Genomic DNA, 15,345 nt, shown 5'->3' with positions numbered 1-15,345 from the left:
CCTGTCCCTCGAGCTCCCAGTCTGGGTACAGTCAGCTAGTAGGACCGCTAACTAGCTAGAAGCAGCAGCTAGCACAGTTAGCATATGCAGCAGTGCACCAATGCGAAAAGCTCGGTGTTGCCACAGCAAACAATCACCCGATATTTCCCAGTAACAAGGTGCTGCTCCCGAACAGAGTTTGATCTTTTAATTTTTCGGCGACTATCCGACTTAGACTCTCCTCAATGACAAACAATTAAGTCGACTATTTGAGGGCCGCCCTACACAAAGATCTCACTAAAGACTAAAAGTCATTAAAAAATTTGCTTTTGCCCAGCGGTTTCTCTCTTCTTTTCTCCGTCGTCCTCTCAGATCTCTTTGCCTCTGCCATTTGCTATGCACATAGAAGCTGTTGAGCCTGATTACATTGCTTGCTTGCCTGGCTCCGGTTCTGGCACCGCTCCTCCTGGCAGTCCAAAGCCTCTGTGCTACCAGTGTAAACACCAACACTCCCACAGTGCTCTGAGCACCAAGTCCCAGATAGTACGGCTAAGCTTACTAGCTAATGGCGGCTACATTTACTGTCAGTTTCTTTACTGTCTATCAGAAAACTCTGTGTAGCATCAAAATGACAGTTAAGTTACATAATGTTCCTTTAAGATGGACGTGAAAATGTATGGTACAAACATGTACAAATAGAAACACACTTTCTTCCTGCAGCATACTCAGATGATGACAGTTTTTATAATTTGTCTCTTCTTTTGTGATCTCTCGCTTTTTTCTCTCTATTTCAGCAGCTGAGCCCTTCCCATCATTCCCACCCACTCTGTAATTACATTGTTCGTTGATTGAGGAGATGGAAACTTCATCTTCATCTTTATTGTCTTTATTTCCTGCCATCTCTCCCTCTTAACCTTCTTCCTACTTGGTCATTACTCCCCGTGTCTCTCGGTTCCTCTCATTTTCTCTGTCTTTCCTCCCTTTGCTGTCCCTCACCCTCTCAGCATTGACATGTCTGCTCTCATTTAATCTTTCTCCTGCTCAGTTCCTTCTGTCTGTCTGCTTGCATTCGCTGGCACACTAAGCCTCAGAGCAGATTCCCTGCTGCTCGTATTCCTTTGTTAGACCTCAGTGTTGGAGGAGGTCAGGCAGATCTTTAAATGATCGTAGATTTATTCATTATTTTCGCCACCCATCATTAACCAAGTTTTTGCTGTGAAACATACCTACAATAGCTTTCTTTTGTGTAAATAAGTAGAAATATTTTGTTACTCTTGCCTACTACTTCCAATTTTCTGATTGTTCTGATGACCAATTTTTGAAAAAACAAGTTTAAACATCAGGAGCAGTAAATTAAATTGCCTGTGCTCTTGAAGCATCTGGTACTGACAGTCTGGAGCTGTACAGGATAACCTGTATTTTTTGAATATGCATAATGATGACAGCCTTGCAAGTGGTGCAAGTCTTTTTTCTTGTTTAACAGTTTTGCACATTATGTTTCAATCATGTTTTAGTTTTGTGAATTATTACCAATCTTGAAAGCCCTAACTTCTTGTCTCCACTAGTTTGACAGCCTTATATCAACAGGATATTTTCAAAAATGTAAAACCTAATAATGTGAAATTCAGTATCCATTCAAAAATACATAAGTAAACCACGATCTTAAGAGATTGTAATCATCCAATAGCTAACATAGCTCTAGCAATAACCTACTTCATTGAGCTAGAACATTATGGAAATATGGTAAAATGTGCCAGTTAGACGATTGTGAAGATGATTGAACCAACTGTCAATCAAATTCTGAGTAAATTATGAAATTAAGTGATGTGCTATGGGTCTGCACCAAGCAGCAATCTCTGTGGCTGGCAGCTAAACTCCCCATATTTAAATGCCCACGTTACAGCAGAAATAAAAATGTTAACAGCCTGGTACAAAAAACGTTTTTGATCCCTATAGCTAAATTCCCTGTTCATGACAACTGAAAGGGGACTGAATTTTTGTATTATCAAAAATGAACATATTACTTCAGTATGATGAAGACAAGTTCATCAAGGTCCTGTGACGTTAGAGGCCAAAGTCCAGCCTCAGTGGACATCCACATCTTTTACTCTTAATCTAGACTCGATCATGGATTTGAGGACGCAGTACAATTTTAATGAATTACGTTGTTCTTTTTGACTGAACCTTTATGTCAGACCTGCTTCCCAATGCAAGACACTCAATTAGAAACCCAATAAAGTGACAAAAGTAGAATATACAATTTCCACCCCAAACACTTTGGTATTTAAGTGGCTTTTCAGATGAAATGTTGTGAAAGCAGATTATAATATTATATAACATTACACTTAGCCGCACTATAAGATAAACTGCAAACAATGCACATAACACCATTGTTTAATGTGCTTTTCTAAGACAAGGGAATATGAAAAAGAACAACAGCCTCCCAAGGTCCTTTGGAGAATACTACGCTTGAATAATTTTGCACTGCCTTTGAGTCATAATTGCTGTTAAAAGCTGCTCATAAAACACATTTGGTATAGATGGTATTTATTAAATTGATTCTGAACAAATTGAGGGGCGCTGAAGAGGATTTATTTTCAATTTTACCTTCCAGGTTTTTTGCATAATTGCATTGGGATAATTATTCAAATATCTTCATATTCATTCTCAAGGCAAATTTTGAATTAGTTTATTAAGTATCAACAGTTTCTCTGTTTTCTATTATAACGTGGTTGGTTAAAGTAATGTGGCATAATGCCAAGTCCCAGGGTGCATTTAGCTAATACTGTACAATTACATTTTGTCAGAATATCATTAATATAGTATTATGGTTTGACTAAATGAATATTCTAGATTTAAAGGAATAGTTTTGGGAAATATGCTTCATTGGCATAATGAACACATGAGGGATGGTATCGATCTTCTCATCTAACTCTCAGCTATAATGTGAAGAAGCATATATCCAAAAATGTCAAATTATTCTTTTATGAATTGCCTTTCTCCATATTGTTGCAAAACATGACTTTTGATTGTTTACAACAAACTATACTATACTATACTATAATTGCGTTTCATCGGTGAAATAAAAGCATTACATTCTTTAAAGTATTCCTCCATCTTCTTACCACACTGTGGATCTTCACAAATAAACACTGGCAGATCAATTAACAGCTGTCTCATCTTCTAACAGTTGAGAGTTGCATGTTATCTACATATCTACTTATAATCTCTCATTATCTCTGTATGCATAATATAAACACCCTTGCAGCTACAACAATCTGTTGAAGAGCATCAGTGAAGATGAGAACATACTGGAGGTGGTGCAGTTCAGGTATTATTTAAAGCCTATCAGATGAGACCTGAATGCAGCATGTTGTAAGCGGACGAAGTTTCATCACCATTCAGTTTGCTGATAGGAGCTGTCACACAGCTCTCCATCTCCCCAAGTGCTTTGATTCTAGGGACAAATATGCTGTTGAAGTGGCCATGCTCAGGCCATTTTAAAGCTGTAGTGCTTGCAGGCACCTGTCTCTGTGGTCTCTCACGGAGCTCGGCAAATGGGCCATTTTTCACTCTGCATACATTGGTGATGTGTTCATTCCTCTGATGGCCACTGTGAAAATGACATTCACGCTAACAAAAGCCCTCTTCTCCTCGGTTTAGTCTCTCAGGCAGCAGATCATTTTCTCACGAGTCTTTCTTACGCCAACTAATAACATCCCCATGCCTACACACTTCCTTTGAATAACCCGCCTAGTACATACAGCAGCCTTTCATTTCAATATGAATTGACAACGAGTCGTCTTGAGATCAGGGATGGTTAGTGTGGGCGGCTAAACGTTAACCACTAGCTCCCCACAATCACGCCCCTGGTCCATTAGTTCCATTTATCTGTTGGATATTTATAGGGCACCTTGAATTGGGGGTCTTGAGGCAGGTGATGCAGGGGGGAAAAGGCCTGTCCTGGCTGGTGGTGATTAATGCATGAATACGCAAGCTTTATCACAAGTCCGGCAGCCTCGAGACCAGAGAATGTCAGTGCAATTAAAGGCGGGTGGCAGACGTAAGAAAAGAGAGGCAGTGCCTATCTGCAGATTGCAGACCGAGCCGCGGAACATGGGCGGATTGGTGAAGGTTCCAGCAACAGCGCCTATTCATTCCTTAATCACCTCCACTACTCATTAGGGCCTTCTTTTGTTCCAGCCGTCGTCTTTTCCTGCGCTGTGCCAGCTGATAAAATATGGCTGGCTGAGAAGAGAGAAGAGCTTGGGGAACACCATTAAACAGTGACAGAGAAAGGATAGAAAATGAGGAAGGAAAAGGGAGAGGTGACGTTGGGAGTGGTGGAGTCAGTCAGCTAAGGAAGAATAGAGGACTCAGGGGAGTGGGGTGGTGACAGGAATGTGAGAGACACGGGGAGAGAGAACTGTCCAACCATGAAGGCTAGTAATTCATCTCGATCTTCCCTTTAGGACCGTTAGAACATTACAATATGGGAAGTTTTATACTATAACCATACAGAGTTCAGCTCATTACAGCTGTGACTACTTGAATTAGGTCTCCAATAATCTCCACAAACTTGTCAACTTGATCTGTGAATGCAGAGTACTGAATTCTGCTCCAATAACTAAGTGTACATTGGTGGTTTTATTGAATCATTCCATACCTTAAAAGAGCACAGGAGTCCTCTTCTTGCTATGTAAAAGTATCAAGGTCTTCCACAAGATGAGGTCTGTTATCATTATGCCTGGTTAATGTCTTCCATTGAGAGTAAAGTCATCCTGAGTGGTTGGCACAGCCACAGCCTTACAGCGAGAAAAAGAGAAGAGGAATGTTTTGCTAGTGATTGTGCCAACAGCTGAGAACATTACACCTAACTGGCTTTGATATAATGGCCACACTAGTAATCATTGCAGTGTTCATGGGCCGATTATACAGTTCATTGTGCAGAGACAGACATGTAAATGCCTATGTAAATAAATGGTAATACTTCCCACCTCCGTACTCCATTAAAGTAAAATGAAAAATGTGCATTGGGAAACAGAAATATTAAATGAGACCTATTTTCAGTGGCACTCACAGTAACAACATTCAAACTAAGGTGTCAAACTAGTGTTTTTTGACCGACTACTATATATTTGGTTCCCTATGAGTAAATGTATGAGAAAAAAAAGCACAATGAAGTCTGTAGTTTGAACTAAATCTTTGAGGCAAAGGAGGCTTGGCTGCCTTTATTCTGAGGGAATAGTTTATTTTGGGAGATGCATCCCTCTCTGACAAGGATTTTGTGTTTCATCCCCGCTGAGAAGAGGAACAACAGGGGGCTCTTGTTGACAAAGGCTGAGTCCTCCATTCAAGTTTTACTGCACCATTGGAAAGGTTAGAATCAGACTCCCATAGGAATCAGTAGTCAGGTAGACTCGCTGAAGATGCACATCTGTTGTCTCTCTCATTCTAAAGAAGAACAGTTTTCATGGTCAGACAAAAAGTGTGTTAACCAGGGGGAAAAGGATTTAGTTACATCTAGTGTTGCAGTTGCAAATTGCTTCTTTGTTTCACCCTCCCCTTGCAAGTGTGGCCATGAAATGCATAAAAAACACGGCCCCATCATGTTTGGTTTGTCCCTTATTGGCTACTTTGGAAACAACATGGCGGACTTTGTAGAAGAGGACTCCCTCTGTTGTTAAAAACGGCTCTCTCTAAGGTTACAAAACCACATCAATTCCTATTTTCGTTATACACTAATGAAAACATACCTATGAATATTATATTCAATTTCTACCAATATATTGTCCTAAATGTAACAGACTTGACCTTTTAAATTGCCTGTCCAACGCTTTAAAACCTAAAAAGATTTAATTTACAATTATTTAAAAGAAGATTTGAAAGGCTGGAACAAGCAAATTGTGTTATTGCTTGAAAAAATGTCACATTTCATCACTAATTTAAAGATGACAGAGACATAACAACACCAATGAATGCAGTTAGCATACTGTGTGTGTGTGTGTGTGTGTGTGTGTGTGTGTGTGTTTGTATCTGTCAGCATGCATCTGTTTCGCTTTTTGCTTTTGGACAGTCGCCTTACAATAAACATTTTTCTTTCAATATATGCATATACTGTAAGGAGGTATTCATTGTCAAGCATGGAGACTTAGGAGTTACATTAATACCAGAAACATAGCCTGACCAACACTGGATTTTTTAAGCAGATACTGATATATGGGAGTTAAATAAAGTTGATAACAGTGTAGCAGAAGATAGTGTCTTTCATTCCCATTAGATCCCTTAGATTTTTTTTTGTCAAGATTGAGATAAAAATAAATACTAAGCAAATATTACAGTTATCAGACTATGTCACGGAAACATTTTCTAAATGACTTTATTTTTGTGCTGCAATTTCTTTTTCTTTCTAAGTCCTTATCAGCCGACATACAGACATTACGAAATATTTGCAATAAGCTAATATTGCCTGATATAGCAGTCTAATTCTAACCAAAACTGCACACATCATCTCTGTACCTGCAGGCTTAAGACTAAATAGTAAGTACATTTCCCATAAGTGGTATTCACGCTGGGAAGGAACTCTTTTAAGTATGAAAGTTGTTCTTTCAATGCAAGTAGACCCTGTTTGGGAAGGACACAGTGATTTGGATAATTACATCATTACAAAGCCACATGAGGTACCAGTTGTTTTAGTCTCTGGGCCAAATCATTATTTATTTCATCACAGCAGAATTACCTTTTCCCTCAGTTGTGTGCTCGGCTGGTTAAACCGCTTATTATTGATAAAGGGAATCGAGGAAGTTTGATGGTGAGGAAAATGAAGCCAAGCCATGAAGTGTGATAAATTTTCAGCAGCGTTAAAAAAAAACGCTGCAGTGCAGTTCATTGCTTTCAAAGCATATCTTGAAAGAGTTTTTACCATCCATGCCTTCACTGCTATTGTGTGTACATAAACCGTTTCACAGAAATAATAACAAATAGAACTTTAATGTTAAGAAGCAGTAAGGACAGAGCTGATAAAAGCGATGTGAACATCAAATTATTCCCCACAGGCCTGTGTTTCTCTTTGTAGCTTAAAAGAGGAGCTTCAGACAGCTGAAATTATTTACTGGAACAGTTCTCACGAATTTCAATTAAATGAGAAAAAGATGGACGATCTTCCAATACCAACCTGGAGTATTTCCAAACTGCTCTCTTTTCTTTTAATTACAATGTATAATGTAAGAGTCGTTTACTTCTGTACATATATTCTCTAATTTTATGCCAGACTGAAAAAGAAAACTGCGGCAGGCATCCACACTCACAGTGAGATGCTAGGCGAGCTTGTGTCTTTGTCAGATAATATTCCCGCTGGCATGTTAGGAAATGAGGAAAGAACAGAGTGAAGATGGAAGCAGAGAGAGGAAATTGTACTCTTATCTCAAATCCTTAATAGATCACCCCAAATGTGATTTATACGACAAGCGTAAGTAAAGGTTTGTAGAAAGCTTCACTCTCATTCAGGTGCGGCAGAGCAGGTAGAAAGTGCAGGGAGCCACAGCAACAAAAGAGATTATGTTTTTGATTATTACTACAATTCTTCTATATTATAGGCCCCTGATATCTCACCCAGTCTTTGTCTCCCACCCACTGTGTGTGTATATACTCTGTGTGTCACTCTCTGTAGTGTTTCTTTAACTTAAGTGAGCTGAGATAAAGACTATAAGATCAATATGAGGCACTTGGACCTTATGAGACCCAAATATTCAGTGTGTTGAAAAGGACATTGATTCAGAGGCATGGACAGTGACCCAGTAAACATTACAATTACCTGCTTGATAACTCAGTGTAGCTTAAAAAATGCCATTTTCATTGCGATGCACTTGCACATACACACATCGCTGCACACATCACTACAAGGTCTGAAAGCTGGAGCAATAAGAAGAACAGCAGCCTGACCGTTCTCTCTCCTTACTTCTAACATCCAATTGCTCTACCGGGGAACACAAATCATCAAAAAGTATTTGCGGCAGAGCAAGTTGTATTTTAAACCTGCATGGTACTGTAGGATTTTTTATGGAAAAATAGTTTAACAGTCTATAGCACAAAGTAGGATTCCAGTGTAGAAAAACATCCCTCCATAATTGTGACTCAGTAAATGTTCCCTATGTGCCCAAATTATGATTTGGATTGTTTTTGTGTTCTGTACCAGTGTGGGAAATCTCTCACAAAATAGTCGGAAGCAAAATCAAATTGGGCAATATGTTACTCACAAAAAAGCTACAGTTGCAATATTACATTTAGGTCCTATTAATAGTGAGAAAATGCGTGTGCAATTTCATTTATCTTAGGTTTAATAGGCTATTTCCACTTCTACTTCTGATGCAACAGTGTGGCAGTAAGCATTTTGTAAGAAATCTTCAAGACGTTAAAAGGTGAAAGTCACAATTTATGAAAATGCCAAAGTTTAACTATAATTTAAAATTACTGCATGAGTTAAGTAATAAATCAAAACAAGTTCTCTGCTGTCATTTTCAACATTTTTCACCTAATATTTTAGTTTCAACCTAACTTCATTGCCTATACAGTAAACAAAATGTCAAGTCACACCTGAGCCCACTCTGTAGCATATTCTTCCTGCTCTCCTTCATAGCAGATTTTTCTCTCCATTCCCATTAAGCAACCATCATAGTTTACTTGTTCCTTTTCATTTATTCCACCATACTCTTTCCTCTTTTCCCTTTGTAAGTGTCTAAATGTTGGTCAGAGCTTGTCAAGGGCACGATGCAGGGAAGATAAAACATTTTCATGAGGCTACTGGGCAGCAGCGGCTTGAAGCTACCAGATAAGTGTGCGCTATGAATTTTTACATTATTCAAAAAAGTGACAACTGTGTTCCCGGTGCCAAAGGCTGCACCGTGGGCAAGTTTGAAAACTCATACATTTGCAAGGTGTTAGGTGGCAAAGTGTTATGCGCAGTTTTAAAAACAGCCCTCATGTGCTCTTACCAATCACCTCAGGTGGGGACAGGCAGCCAGGATGTTATTCGTAGCCATACAACGTCCATCTCGACCAGCGTGAAGACTAATCTTGCCATAATGACAGCAGACACCTCGAGCTCTTCACCCAGGCACATCTGTGCTCAATTAGAGCAAATAATTCAACCAGTAACGGCATCTTAGTGGGTGGGTGGTGGAGTGATGGCAGAAAGAACAGGAGGAGGAGGAGGAGGAGGAGGCCAGAGAGGAGCAGAGGTTGAAGAGTGATGTGGAAGGGATGTAGTCTGCTGGAATGTGAACTTAACTGTCTGTGTGTGTGTGTGTGAGCAAAGCAGAATCTTAAATCCTTTCATATTTTTTTCCAACCAAAGACAACTTTTCTTCAAAAATTGGGTCTTGTAAGACTTGGAGTGACCTTTTGCGCATTTTACTTTGGAATAAAGCTCTCCATGCATCTGTCAGCTCGACTGGGAGAGCGGTAGAAGTGGACTGCACATGTTGAAGTGACAAAGTCATTTTAGCAAACACTTTTATGTGCGCTGACCTGGAGCAATGCATTCAATATGCATTCACTGCGTGCCACTGGTGGGGCTGGCCAAAACTATATTAGAAACCACTGAACCCCACCAGAAATCAAATCACACTGTGGTCATAAAAATGCTAATATTTATATGCAGCAGTCTCAAAGTAGCAACTTTGTTTGTGTGCCTGTTTAAGCTTGTATGGTTTTGCTACAGCAGTGTGTTCTCCCCAGAGACAGTAGCTGTGTTGATGAATGGTTAGCTACTGTGGAGTTAGTACAGTGTAAGGAGTGAGGAGTAAAAGTTCATTATGTGTGTATTGAGAGGGATGGTATGGTTTGCCGCATTAATCATTTTGTTTCCCAAATGTCCCTGTGCATGCTGTGCATAGAGGAAAACTTACTCTGACGAGGACTTTAATATTTCATTCATTCATGCAGTTTGGGTGTACACAGGCTTTTTATCTTGTTATCATTTTGTTTTAGCTGTCTCCACATTAGTTTTAAATGTAAGAAAAAAAAAATCTAGGTCTATTCTACATGCTTCAACAAACAAACAGAAACACATGTTAAGCTAATTCTAAACAGTGAGAGATATATTCAAAAATGTCAGAAGTCACTTCTCTTTGTATTTATTTTAGGTTATTTATTATTTTCACATGATCTTGCTACACGTTTGACCTCAAATCTTATTTCCAAGAATGCAGATGAATCCCACTATCTGTCTATCTTTGTTTTCTTTCTGAAGAAAGAATCTGTTAAGTTAACCTTATTCATTAATTGCTCTTCTCCTAGATCCCTCCTCCCAGCCAAGGCAGAAGCCGCCGGCCACTGACCTCTGCTACAAGACTGAAATCAGCAGTCTAATGGACTTCAACTCTCCGGATGCTTCCCTGGACAAAGGTAAGACCTTATCAGTTCTGTTCAACCAGAGCTGGTTGTCTTAAAAGTCGTTTTTCTTCCTGCTGTACCACCATGGGAGGATGTTGTAGCAAGGCGGGGCATACAAATGCATCCAAGAATTAACATCAGCAGTTGTGAGAAAACAGATAAATATAAATATGCACTTGCACTTGCAAATACATTTTGCCCTGAGGAAATCTACAAGAGCTTGTGTTTGAGACCAAGTGCCTTTACCGAGGATAAAATAAAGCAATCGTAGCTAATATTAGCCATCTGCAGTCATCAATTCCTCTCCCTTCTCAGTATTTGCTGCTTGCACCTGTCGTTGGAGCAATAGGCATCAATTACACGTTAATTCTAGCTAACAGCGGCTAATGAACCCAGCAAGTCCTTTGAAACACATCACAGACAGCTTTTCAAATAATCAAACTATAACAAATGCTGCTTCTTAATGTACTCTGTGTGCACATTATTTTTCAGCCAGGAACAGAACAAATAATTGACCACTGCTTGTTATGTTTATGTGCAGTTTGTATTCTTGCAGCTTGGCTTCTGGTTGCATGCTTGGGTGGACCAGCAGGGCAAAAATTATAACTCTCACTGAAGTATGCACAGTAATTATACAGGGAGTAAATAATAGTCCTGGCTGAAAAGTATAAATACATAAATTGTATTTGTGACAACAATGTAACAACTCAGTATGGTGTCAGTAAATGCAAGTTTGATATAATCTGTGTTGAAAAGGTGGTAGTAATGCTGGTACATTTATAAGCAATGTATGTACATTTTACTAAACTTTATTTACATTTTATTCAATTCTTGTTGAAAGGAAGTAAGAATAAATACACAATATAATGCTGTTAAGCATAGGGGTAATTTCAATGATCAATGAAATGTGGATGAAAATGTGGATGAAAAAATGTGGATGTAAATTCCACATTTTTTCATAGTTTCTTCGTGACTCTACTACAACCAACTTAAAATTGTGCCGTATGTACATTTAAACCTCTTGCCCCAGCTGTTTACACTAACAAACTGATGCAAATTCATCAGAAAATATTTCAATTCAGTGAGCTGAGTCAGTCACCTTCCAGTCCTCCTGTAAAGTGATGCTACAATATGGCTCCAGTGGTCAACAGTGAATATTATTGTGCTTTATACCCATCTGCTGTTAGTGTTCAGTCTCCTGCGTCACCATGAATCATCCCGAGAAGTCTTTATTTATTTCCAGACTCTTGTTCAAGTGGGTGGTCAGACGTGTCTCACGTCAGCATCACCAGCTCTCCAGACAAACACAGTTACAGTAGTTTATCTGTAGTCTGTTTCCGTGTTCCAGCCCTTTCATGACAAAAGCTTCTTTCAAGGAGCTGGAGTCTTGTAGAGAGGATCAAAGTAGCTAACCATGGCACCAGTACAAACACATCTTTTGGATTGTGGATCCTGTAAGGCTGCCAACTCCAGTATGGATCTCTAGTGTCACCCAGAGAGCCCCAAGGGCTCCTTTTTTCCTCATTAGAGTGTCCTGCTTAGGGGTCTGTTTGGCTGCCAATTCGCTCTTCTCTCCTATTAGCGTCTGTCGATGTTGTGATGATACTGAGAGTGTTCACAAGTCATTGTTTGAAAAAAAAAAAAGGGAACACTGCTGGCTTTTTGGTTAGTGTGGTGTGCAAGCTTGTTACCATATGTGGTCCTGATCTGCAGTGATGGAATGTAACTAAATACATTTACTCAAGTACTGTATGTATACAGTTTTGAGGTACTTGTACTTGAGTATTTTCATTTTTCTGATCATTTATACGCTACATTTGAGAGTTAACTATTTTACTCTTTACTCCACTACATTTATCTTTTACCTTTTAAGGTCCAGTGTGCAACACTTAGAATTATCTCTTGACAGAAATGGAATATGATGTGTATAACTATGTTTTCATTAGTGTATAATCAATGATAATAAGCAGCAAGGACTTCTACCTGGCGAGCTACCAGGGCGCACTGCATGCTGAAAGACTTGATTACAGTTGTGTACATTTGTTCTTTGAGAGTTATTTGGAGCTAAACAGAGCAGATCATCTAACTGACATTAGTTATATGGACAGATCCATGCACATTTTCAAGTTAAGTACGTTTGTATGAGCACATGTGACGCTCTCTTTTTCAGTACGAACCAGTGCATTAGGTCTTTGGTCATTTCCTGGGTGTTGTAAATGTGCAGACTCAGGAAAAACACAATCACACACACATACACCAACAACCCCTGCAGTGGCCAAGGCCATGTATATCACCACAAGTTTCATCAGAATGAGAACAGGGAACTGAGGGGCTGTGTTATCAGCAAATTCATCTCAGGTCCGCAGTAAGAGAGAGACAGAGAGACAGGGAAGGAGAGGGGAAACAAACGTAAGCAGTGAGCACTGTATCATTATGGAGACAGGTGCTGCTTCTGCACATTAACAGGCAATGATGTCACTAGCTGGGTGAAGCTCGGCTTGTGGGCTTGTTTAAATAGGAAGGTCGGTAGAAAGAGGTCAAACAGGGTGTCCAGAGAAAAATAGGCTTAGGAGGCAAGGAGAGACAGAGAAGGAGAGGCAAAAATAGTTGGAAAAAACAGTGAAGAGCACTGTGAGGAGGAGGACAAGGTGAAAGATTGCATAAGGACATCGTGTCACCTGTGAATGTATTCTGATTAATGAGAGAATATCATATAGCGAAGGGGGAGTAGAGAGAGACAGAAATGAACAAGAGAAAAATAAAGAAAGGGAGACTGTGAGGGTGTATGTGTGGGTGTAGGTGCATGTGTGGAGTGGTCTCTGCTGAGAACTGCCATTTTTCTCATGCACTGACACTTCCAAAATACCTGCCCCCACTGAAAGCCCTCTTATAGCCATTGGGAGAGTGGCACTTAAATCGCCTCCAGCAACAATATCTCAGGCCTCTCTCATGTAATTTACACACATTAAAAATATCTATTCAGAAATGTTCAGACACAATGATTAGACTTGGCTTTTTTAATTTGACTCATCATGTAATTATGCTATAATGGAATGACTGGTTATTGTTTGTATTGTCATCTTCAAAATCAGATTTGGAAGTGGTCATGATCAAAATCCTGCAGAGTGTGGACATAACCAGTCAGACTGCTCACACAACCACAGAGAGAAGGTAATATAGACTTGAGATTGCAGGGGACATAATCATCATTGACATGTAATGGGCGTTTCACACTGTGGCACCACAGACGAAATCTCAGAAATTGTGATGCAATGTTCATGGATAAAGTGGTTTTCTGTGTGCTTCTGTGCCTCTGGCTTTTCTATTAAAGGCTAGAGAGGTTGAAACTGACAAAGGGAGCAGAGCAGCAGTCTGATTATCTGCAGTCTTTGTCACTTTCTAACTGCTTCATTAAAGAGGGCTGCCGACAAGTGTAACACAAAGGTCATAAAGTCAAAAAGTAGAATTTCAAGGGGCCTAGATTAAAAGACTTAATTTGAGAAGTCATCAAAGGAAGCATTATTTGCTCTTGCTGTTTTCTTCTTTCCTCTTAGGCAGGTTGGACTAGGTATATATATATATACATAAAAGTCTCACATTTAACTTTGCCATATATTGCATTTTGATCTAAGTTTAGATCTGGAGCAGTGCAGTTGAGTCAATCAATCAATTTTTTATATGCTCTGGCAACTTTGATACTAGGTCTAAAAATATTCCTGAGGACACGTAAGTGTAGCACACACTTTTGTGTTTTTCTTCATTTTATCAGAGTGACGGTTGCTAAGCAGTGTGCCCGCTGCAAGGCTGAATGTGTGTGATGCGCACTATCAATGCATCCAAAATTGCCAGGTCTCAGACTGTCTGAAATGTTTGTTGTAAGCACATCACTTTCTCTTTAGCAAATGGACCAGAAACAGCAAATGTGCATTCAGTGACCTTCATCTGATTGCTCAACAAGCCTTCAGTCTGCTGGTAATCGTATCACCAAGTCACATCAAATGTATTTTGACATATATTTGTGTACTTTCTTAATATATATTTAATACCTTCTAAGTGTACATTTTATGCATGCCAAAGTATTATATTATAGGTGTGCAATTAAAACCTCTTAGGCTGTAATTACTGTATTAAATATTGTCATTGAGAAATGCTTATATGTTTTACATTTAATGTATTGAATTACAGTCAATCTTTTCTGTGTTTTATTTAAACATTTCGAATCAAAACCAGAAATGTTAACTGCTTGATCTGTATCACCCAACGTAACCCCAAGAACTTACTGTTAGCCAGCAGTGGTTAGGAAAGCTGTTAGGAGGTTTTTCAAGGCTTGGTTCCATGCCAGCTTCTTACTGGTTTGTGAAGTGTGGTCCAGCTTTTAGTCTTGCAGGGATGCTGGAGGGACTTTGCTCACCCAGTATATGTGTTTTGAAGACTTGGAGAAGGCTTATTAAGCATGTCCCATTGGGTGTTTGTGGTTGTACTAGGACCATTAATCTGACAAATCCTGTCCTTGTATACCTGGAGTGAAAGCTGTGTCTGTGGGCGTTGGGCTCTGCCAAAGTTTGCATTTCTGCTTACTGCCAATGAAGTGTTTCTGTTGGCTTCACTGGACCATGCATTCCAGATCTGAGGCTATGGTGCGAAGACGGAGCAAGATATCAACAGGCAGATATGTGCAGCCTCTGCAGTGATGTGGGCATTGTGCTGGACTGTTTCGTTACAACTAGGCCTGCACAATATGAGGAAAAGCTGTGATAGACAGTAACATTGTTTAATATTGCAATGACAATATGACTTGCAATAAATAAACAAATATTGATGTGTGTATATTAGCTATACAGTTACTGTGTCTGCCTAGTTGTTTTTAAATTCCTAACTGTAAAACAATTGAATACCTTAAATATAACTAAATTGTGTTTCTAGCAGCAACAGTAATGTTTACAACAACTATATAAACTCAGTAATATCTTACTG

At 39.4% G+C, this 15,345-nt stretch overlaps 1 protein-coding gene across 8 annotated transcripts in view; it reads left to right on the top strand.

The window, feature by feature from the left end:
• kazna (kazrin, periplakin interacting protein a) overlaps positions 1-15,345 on the top strand; it is a 113,039-nt gene that overhangs the window by 51,081 nt on the left and 46,613 nt on the right. For all 8 annotated transcript variants that reach the window (XM_035655865.1, XM_035655866.1, XM_035655864.1 and 5 more), the window contains one exon: positions 10,276-10,383. In XM_035655865.1, coding sequence (XP_035511758.1) covers positions 10,276-10,383 — 108 coding nt within the window. The remainder of the gene's footprint in view (positions 1-10,275; positions 10,384-15,345) is intronic.

This window comes from Morone saxatilis, unplaced genomic scaffold (assembly GCF_004916995.1).
Source record: "Morone saxatilis isolate NCDOM2014 unplaced genomic scaffold, NCSU_SB_2.0 Contig15, whole genome shotgun sequence".
NCBI lineage: Eukaryota > Metazoa > Chordata > Actinopteri > Moronidae > Morone > Morone saxatilis.
Note: the sequence above shows the minus strand (reverse complement) of the source record. Positions and strands in the feature narration are given on the sequence as shown.